Consider the following 9,610-nt stretch of genomic DNA (forward strand, 5'->3'; position numbering starts at 1 on the left):
TCCTCCACCTCCTCCTCCTGTCTCCACCTCCAAACCAGGGCCCCAGAAGAAGAAAAAGCCCCAGAGCACAAGTCCGTCCAAGCCAGGCCGGGGGCCGAGGAAGGCCTCAGCAGCTCAGAAGGCCATCCTGAGGCAGGCCTTCCTCACCTGCCAGTGGCCCACCAAGGAGGACTGCACACTTTTGCAGGCGCAGACGGGTCTCACCCGCCGTAACATAACCCGGTGGTTCGGCGACACGCGCAACCACGTCCAGCACGGCCTCGAGAGATGGATAAGTGAGGAGGATCGCTGTAAGATTATAGCCATTGTCTGCTCTTATGCCTTAGAGATGATCAATGATAGATAACCAGATAACCAGAGATAGATTGCTTTTGACACAGCCCAAAGAAACGACCACATGATGGTTCCCCTTCTCCTTATATAACTGGTACAGTGAGACAGATCATGCATGACATATCATTTTCCATATTGTAAAAGTCACTAAAATAGCAGCCAAGTTCCTTTTTCTTTCTTTTTTATGAAAACGTTTACCCATTACAGAGAAACGTACAATAATGCACTTGGAACAATATGGAACAATCAATACAGTTAAAATACAAGTACAAAACAGCTTGAACACAGTAAGTGAGCTTATTTGAACATTTCACCTAACACAGATTTTTTTTACATGACAACAACACAACACTTTTTTTTTTATGAGCTTAACCCTTTCCTGTCTCACAGGGTAAAGGCCAGTGGCTCAGGTGATCTAGATTCTACTGGTTGTATGACTGCTGGATGTTCAGCGTGTCACGCAGCATCAGGTCACGCAGTCGCCACAGCGCGTCAGCCATGGTGTTGTGGGCGCCCTTGCTCTTCAGCCAATGGGACGGCAGCCCTCTCTCCTGCTCTTTAGTCAGTCGGACATCTTTCTTTTTAGCTACTCAAACATGTCCACATAAACACACAAATTAGCACACTGACATACTTCACTACATTTTCATTTCACTTCCACTCTAATCTCAATGCAAACATACAGTGTGGGAAGTGGCACACAATAGGTTACATTTCATGATACATTATACAGATGAAGAGACAAATTACACAAATGCCCCGAGAGATGCTGAACATAGTCAAAACAACAAATTGCATTAGATTTTTTTTCTTTCATATCACACTCAGTCAGTATGTTATTCAATAGGTCATTTACAGCTACCAACCCTGAAATGTAAGTTTTTCTTCTCTTTTCTTGAAATGACACGAAATAGTGAAATAGTGATATTGAAATAGTGTGAAATCCCTTTCGATGAGGAGGTGAGCTCATTTGAGACTTGGCCACTGAGACAGTGAGTGGGGGCCCCCCCTACAGGCCCTTGGAGGGCCCAGGGTTCTTGCCCATGGCGGGGTGCGTGCCGTGGCCCTGGAGGGCCCCCAGTTGCTGGTAGAGCCCCATGAGCTGGTTCAGGTAGGTGGCCTGGCTGGCCAAAGAGAGGCAACAGAGGAAGTCACAACAAAAATCTTAATTCACTGTTCATTCATTAATGAATGTGCCAAGGCCTGCCACCTCCTACAAAGAAGAGTAGCCTTCATGAGCACCGCAAAATAAACTGCCCCCTCCTTTTTTATATACATATTTAATTGCTTTATATATTGTATTTTATTGTAATGCCAATGGTATTTTTTGTGTAATAGTTCAAGTGTAATAGTACTTGAATGTACGTTTTTAATTTATATTGCTATGAATTGTATTGTGTCTCACAACTCCATGTGAGTGGTCCTCAACTTTTTAATGCACCTTTTGTTGCTGTTCTTTATACCATACCTGTTTGTTGAGGAGTGGTGTCAATCTATCTATCTTCATTGTTTTAATCTTCATTCACTGTTCATTCATTGTTTTAATCTTCATTCACTCTATTGCCTCCAGACTCACATGTTCTTTCTCTTTTCTTAATGAATAAACAGTTTTTTCCTTGTTCTGCAACTATTTCTCCTCATTTATATTTTGTGAGCTGCATCATTGTCAACAGATGAACTACACAGATGAAATCATGTATATAAGAGAGTAGGAGATGAATGTAATTTAAAAATGCCATCTTTGTCCATCACACATTATATCATCACTGTGTTTAACATGGTACAATTGATAGAAAAAGAGGATTATATACATCAAACATATTTGTATTCTAATTTGTACAACCAACTTTTCTACATTTTACATTATACACCAGCAGCATAATGTGTTAAGCTTATCATACTCATTGTACATATTATACTCTTAGTATTCAAAATATTACTCGAACAGAAGGTTGCCACGATTGGCACAAGTACATGTTGTGATCAGCTCCACATCTTATCTTCTATTCTCATTCGACCTGATGAGTGATTAGCCAATCACAGAGGGTTAGGGTTAGACACTCCCCTAATTCCAGTACTCCATAGAGCCTGCCGGCTGGGGCTGCCAGGACTCCGCCCCCTCGATGATCCGGCGAATCACAGAAGCAGCGCTGATCATAATATGACCAGCTGCTTGGAGGAGGGTGGAGGCAACACGGAGGGCTTCTCTGAGAGAGGAAGAACGTGAGTGAATCAGTTGAATATACAGGCAGTAATTAGTAAAAAAAAAAAAAAGTTCAATACCCCCCCCTTACACGCACAAAGTCACACCATATCCTCTGCTCACCTGACGGTTTTCTTGGGCCCAAGGCATTTGAAGTCTGCACTGACTGAATACCAGCCCCTGAAGGTGGCCTTCACGCTCAGAGAACCAAAGAGGTCCTTGGGGTTCAGTCTGTACAGGTCAAAGGTCACACATGTGATGTCTTTTCCTGTCCGGGGCTTGATCTGATCTTGGGGTTTGGAGTAAGCCTTTCCCTGAGGGTTTGGTTGAGAGAAACAAGGCTTTAGTTTAGACCAGGGGTCGGCAATTAGGTTTGGCCTCGGGCCCCCAAAAAAATTAGCCACTAGATGGCGGGCCCGAACATAATCAAAGGATAATTTGTAATTAAAGTAATTGATTGTTAAAAAATGTGACACGTTCTAATGCTTTGACTTTTCTTTCGAGAAATGTACACATCGCTAGTCAACTAACACAGCTTGTTTTGAGAGCCTGCTAACAATGTAAAGTAGTGTTATAATTAACTAGGTAGCAGTCCAATCCATTTCGTTGCAGTATTAGGCTTGACTAGCGAGTTTGTGTTGTGATTCTCAACAACGTTGAAACGTAGTTTCACCCTTTTCCATAGTTTTGAATAATAAATGTGTGGACTGACGATGTATCGCAGCCTAACTTATTCTAATAATTATTTAACATACTTTTATTCTGAATGATTCCCCCCTCCTCCAGACAAGGTCACATTATTTATTATTGGATTGGTTGTTTGCGTGTCGGGTGAAGTTAGCTAAACATTTAACCTGCTAACTAGCAAGAGATACATAATGTCACTCTCCAAAGGTCTAAAGAGGAAAGTTGACGGTGAAAACAGGGCATTTAAAGAGGAATGGACAGCGAACTATACGTTCATCCTACCTGGTTTCATCAATGCAAAGCCGTTGTGTGAGACTCACATCTTCCCTGCTCACAATGTTCCCTTTCTATACATGCGAGTCATCCTTTTCCTCAATGAATGTGATAAAGACGCACAAGAGGAATCGATAGATGCATAAAAATAAAAATAAACTGCCTGCGGATTAAAGTGACGTCAATATCACCAGATATCAAGCAAATTGTGACCGATGGGAGATGCCACTTTTCACATTAAGTGAGTACCAAGCCTGTCGTTATTGTATTTAATAACCTAATTGTATTTTGTATATTTTGAATGAATGGCTTATGGCTCATTGTAATTATTATCCCTAATAGCGCGTTTGCTCTGTCGTTTCAGGAGCATAGGCCTACCACCACTTTTGCGCCGATTTTGTTGTCAATGTTTTTCAGAAAATTAAACAGAATTTGCTTTGTTACTGTTCATATGTGTGTTGCAGTCACATACGTAAACATTACGTTTGAATGATTTAATGAGCTGATGTTATTTTTTTCAAACCACACCGTATGTCGGCTATTTCAGCACCACGCCTTGTCCACCTGCTTATGATTCTCTCTGAGGTGACTCATTAACTTCGGTGCACCCCGCTGCCTGATTGTCTGTCCCTGTGTCATTCACTCTCAACATGAATAAAAGTACAATAAGCATTATTCAGGTGGTGGTAGATTCTCTATTCGGACATTATAGGCGCGGTGTGGGACTGTCGGTCCGATATTGTAAAAAAGAAAAAGAAAAAAAAAGGGGATTCTCAAAATAATCTGCTGGGCCAAATATTATTGGTGACGGGCCAGCAATGGCCCACGGGCCGCCTATTGCCGACCCCTGGTTTAGACGGTAAGGCAGAGAATTCCATGTCGAGATCCTTATGGATCACACACACACTACTTTCTTTCATTTTTTTCTTTATTTATCCAGGGAAAACTGAGACCAAGGTGTCTTTTGCTCCCTGTCTACACTATTAGTATGATTACAAAGCTACATTAAATATATATGAAATATACAACACAATAAAATACAAAACATTAATCGTAAAACTCGTTAACACAGCGTGAGCTTAGAATTATAAGGTTCTATCTCCGTTTAGGGCAGTTCAGAGATATTGAGCGTCAAAGTTTTTACAATCCATTATGTTTTGTGAGATGGAACCTTTGTATTTCATGAATTACTAACTCAAAAATGTCAACATTTAAAAAAATAACACCACACATGCATTAATAAACACCTAATGGATCAGATTATGTACAAAACTCAATTTTGACAAAAATTGAGATAGAACCTTATAATTCTAACGTCACGACAGGCTAATGTACATGCACACTGAGATGCACAGATTAGGGATGAGACTACATTAGCAAAATACTCTAATATTGATACAGTATCGGGCCACAGACAACCTACAGCAGGGGGTCTCCATGTCTGGCAAGGCTCCAGGGCCATGAGGACAGTGTTGTCAGGCAGGGACATGAAGAAGTCCTCAGAGTCCACCTCAGTCCCGTCCTCCTCACACACCAGGGACAGACACATGGTGGACAGGGACAGCAGCAGAGCCTCGCACACCTGGACAGACAGAAAGCCAAGGGATATTTTCAGGAAACAGTCCAACTAAGTGAGTATGAAGTCAAATCTGTATTATGTGTTTGGTTTTTTCTCCTCAATATCTCTTAATTTGTGTTGCATATTTTCATAATCATTGTGTTTTGCATCAAGTCTCTCTCTCTCTCTCTCTCTCTCTCTCTCTCTCTCTCTCTTCCTCTCTCTCACCCTGTCTCTCAGCTCCTCCAGAGTGCCGGCTGTGACGCCCTTCCTGGTCTCCCTGTCTTGGGTGACCACTCTGAACGGCCGTTGGGGAGCCGACCACACACGCCTGGACACGGACCTGTGGAAGAGGAAGAGTGAAGATGATTTTCAGACCTGATGACACAGATCACTGGCGGACTCAGGGGGGGGGGGCAGGGGGGGCGACCGCCCCTCCTGGTGCCCCCACGGTTGAAAAACGTCTCGCTTAAGTGCCCTTTTGAGTGGCAAAAATGCCCTTTTGAGTGGCGAAAATAGAGGATGTGCCCTATTGGCTGCCCTTCCAATGGTCTAAACTTGACCATGTGCACTGATGGGGTCCCACAGCGTTGACACATTGACATTGCCGTAGTAAGACAGCTAGACACTTTACCGCAGACTGTAGATGTACAAAGCTATCTTAATGACTCACTAATTATAGAACAAAAACAAACCCTCATATAGATGGTCCCAGGGTCGGAGTGGGACTCATTTTCAGCTCTGGAGTTTCATGCCTCAGACCGGCCCACTTTAGTTCACAACCGACTACAGTAGCCTATATTAAAATCATGTAATTACAACCTTGGTATTTTAGTCTGTAATAGCGGACTCACTGTTCTCTACAGTCTTCTCTACATTTACAGGATGCTATGTCATGGGTTTGTTTCATTGTTCCCACACTGGTACAACAGCTCACCTGTGCCTTCTACTGTGATAGCAGAAATCCCTTGCTGGACACCACTAGGGTAACCAGGTCCCAACAAACCAAATGTGGGACAAGGAGTATGTTTGTGTGGGACAATGTGGGACACCCTCTCAACAGGCCCGGACCGAACTTTAGGTGCCCCTAGTAGCATCCGCTTCCCCTGGCCGAGTTGAGAGCTATGTCTATCCAATTTTTTAAATATATGCATTTCCATTCTGTTTCCTATTCTGTTTGGTTTATTCAGTAGCATCCAATAATAGACTATGCAGATAAAAACTTAACAAATATATAACAAATATATTTTATTTGAATGTGAACCTCACAATAAAGTATCTGTATGGAGCAGAAAGTGAAGTCAAAGTGCAGTATCAATTTAGGCTAGTATATTAATAAAGAAAAGTAGCCTGACAGTGTTAGGCCTGTAGATGATTGAGTATGTAGGCTATCTAGTTAGTTAACTTGCCTCCCATTTGCAACACAAATGCATTGACATAGCTGTCAAGGCTAACGCGCGCACACACTAGACGAAAACATAAAACACAACTCTGCACTCATTCAGACAATGACAGTGATAACAGCTGGTTAAGGATAAACCAATTGCCCAATTGCCCAAGTCATTTTTCAGTGTTTTACATAGCCTGAAACTACAGATTGTAAGCTTCAAATGCTTTTGAAATCTGATTTTTTTTTAGGACGACACAAGTATTTGAATGTTGGTGCACCTCAGACAGAGACTGGGAGAAAAATCACTCTGCTGCAGCAACAAACGCTGTTAACAGCTAGCGGCTAACAGTGGTACATCGCTACGAACGTCTAACTACATTTTTATAACATCACACAACATGCTGAGGGAACATGAACATGCTAAAAACACATAAATAGATGAACACATAGTCCTTGATTTTGAACACATCCTAAAACAAAAGTATGTTTACAAGTAAAGTGGTCACTTACCAGTAGCCTACGGCAAACAAGAACAGTGAATCCAATCCACAAATTATAAGTATTTAGTGATCGTTAAACTGTTGTTTGTTATATCGAGTGGGTACTTGATACTAGATATTGTTGACACAATAAGTTTCACTTTACGAGCCCTTTGAGTCAGCGGGTGGTTCGCACAAGCAGCCAGCTCCCTATATCCACGTGGGGCCGTTGCCATGGGAACATGAATGCTGTTTCCTGATAGGCTGAAGACGTTCCATCGAATCTGGACGTTCTGCTGCAACTGAACATGTCAGCGCTTGGTTGCGGCGCTTTGTTGCGGCGCTTAGATGGACACTGGCCCCGTGACCGCGCAAAGGGGGACATCTGGTCACCCTATTTATATGGTATCGGCCCAGAATGGTACCGGCCCAGCCGCCCAGAACGGTATCGGCTTGCAAGTACTACCATGACTGAAAACCGGCCCAGACCGGCCCAAAACCAGACCGGCCCACCGGGAAAACTCCAGATCCTCCCGATTAGCCACCCCGGGCCTGCTCATAGCATAATTGCCTGTCATATTTTGGCCAAATTGAGATCTGCCTAACTCTACTCTCCTAACACTGCTGATTCACTGTGCGTTATTGCCAATGCCGTCAGCCTATCAGACAGTGGCGGCTGGTGCTAAAAGTTTTGGGTGGGGCACAGGTTATGGGGGCATGCTCCACGGGGAAGAATATCAACTTTAAAATCTGGATTTACAGTCGATTTTAGCATGAGAATAGCTCTACCCCCCTGTACAGACCTCGCCATCCCCTCTACCCCCCTGTACAGGCCTCTTCATCCCCTCTACCCCCCTGTACAGACCTCTTCATCCCCTCTACCCACCTCTACAGACCACTTCATCCCCTCTACCCCCCTGTACAGACCTCTTCATCCCCTCTACCCACCTCTACAGACCTCTTCATCCCCTCTACCCACCTCTACAGACCTCTCCATCCCCTCTACCCCCTGTACAGACCTCTTCATCCACTCTACCCCCCTGTACAGACCTCTCCATCCCCTCTACCCTCCTCTACAGACCTCTTCATCCCCTCTACCCCCCTGTACAGACCTCTTCATCCCCTCTACCCCCCTGTACAGACCTCTTCATCCCCTCTACCCCCCTGTACAGACCCCGTCATCCCCTCTACCCACCTCTACAGACCTCTTCATCCCCTGTACAGACCTCTTCATCCCCTCTACCCCCCTGTACAGACCTCTTCATCCCCTCTACCCACCTCTAGAGACCTCTTCATCACCTCTACCCCCCCAGTTTTCTCTACAATTTCTACAATTTTCTCTCTACAGTTTCTACACGTCAACGTGTACCGAAACACTTGTTTCCAACGTGGTCCTACGTTTCTCCTACACCAAGACACATACAAAGAGCATAGAAACATACAAAGAGCATAGAAACATACAAAGAGCATAGAAGATACAATCAGAATACAGTCTGCCATTCCTTCTCCCAGCATCGATTTGGTTTTCCTATCATGACTGAAGGACAGACGATTCACTTACTTACACTACTGTAAGTCGCTTTGGATAAAGGCGTCTGCTAAAATGCCAAACATGTAAACAAATAAATCATGTAAATGTCGGCTAAGGTGATCAGCTGAGCTTGACTTGGGACTTGACTAACAACAAGTGACACATTTCCCATCTCACACGCTGTTGTTGCACAATGTTATTGTGTGTGTGTGAGTGGGTGTGTGTGTGTGTGTGTGTGTGTGAGTGTGTGTGTGTGTGTGTGTGAGTGAGTGTGTGTGTGTGTAAGTGTGAGTGTGTGTGTGTGTGTGTGTGTGCGTGCGTGTGTGCGTGTGTGTATGTGTGTGTGTGTGTGTGTGTGTGCGTGTGCTGGTTGAATACATAAACAAACAAGCGAAAAGACGACATTAGAAAACGTACCATGCTGACGATATTACTAAATGTTTGAAGTAGCTTTTATCTTAGCTGACTCTCTTACCTTCAGGTCGAGTTTGTGTATTCTGGCTTCGCAAAACACCAACAGTAGCAGCCTAACAGCCGGTGCGGAGATTGCGACCACAAACGAGATAAGTTTGACTTCGGTAATAGGTCCAGTTGCAATATCCTCAAGTTGGGAACAAAAGATGCCTCCTTCTAATCCATTTGTTCAATTTGTTTACAGAAATAAATCCTCCTTACATTGTAAAAAAACGTAATTTGTTAGGAGAGCAGTCGTGCGTGCGTTCAATCCATGCTGCCCCGGAAGTCGGAAGTCCTCAGCATGTGCATTTTCTGCAATACAACTGGATATTCAGGGCGCAATTTTTTGCGCCCCGGCCGAGAAATAGGAGACAGCCAATTGGAGCGCTGCTACAGCTCACGTGTAAGCGAAAAGTATTTGGCCTGCGATAGACTTGCATTCGACCGGCGTCCCGACTCCTCCCCCTATGTATTTTAACAGTGAATTTTACACACACACACACAGATAAAATGTTTATTGTATTGGAGGATTTTTAATGAATGTTGATAGGCGCCGACAGAATATCAGCCGCATTTTGTGAATAAACAATGTTTATTTAAAAAAAAAACTTTTACAAATCGCAACTAGGAAGTGAAGGTGGGGGCGGCGCCCCAGCGCCCTCTATCGGCCAGCCGCCACTGGTACATGGTTCCATTTATA

At 43.8% G+C, this 9,610-nt stretch overlaps 1 protein-coding gene across 1 annotated transcript in view; it reads right to left on the reverse strand.

The window, feature by feature from the left end:
- Positions 1-2,354: 2,354 nt before the first annotated feature.
- The window catches only part of LOC308164192 (lipid transferase CIDEB-like), a gene marked incomplete at its 5' end in the record, with an annotated part of 10,134 nt that continues 2,878 nt past the window's right edge, over positions 2,355-9,610 (reverse strand). Inside the window, 4 exons of the mRNA XM_080538335.1 lie at positions 2,355-2,540; positions 2,660-2,850; positions 4,920-5,078; positions 5,283-5,397. Coding sequence (XP_080394461.1) covers positions 2,399-2,540; positions 2,660-2,850; positions 4,920-5,078; positions 5,283-5,397 — 607 coding nt within the window. The 3' untranslated portion in view covers positions 2,355-2,398. The remainder of the gene's footprint in view (positions 2,541-2,659; positions 2,851-4,919; positions 5,079-5,282; positions 5,398-9,610) is intronic.

This window comes from Nansenia antarctica (assembly GCF_963989245.1).
Source record: "Nansenia antarctica genome assembly, chromosome: 8".
Lineage (NCBI taxonomy): Eukaryota > Metazoa > Chordata > Actinopteri > Argentiniformes > Microstomatidae > Nansenia > Nansenia antarctica.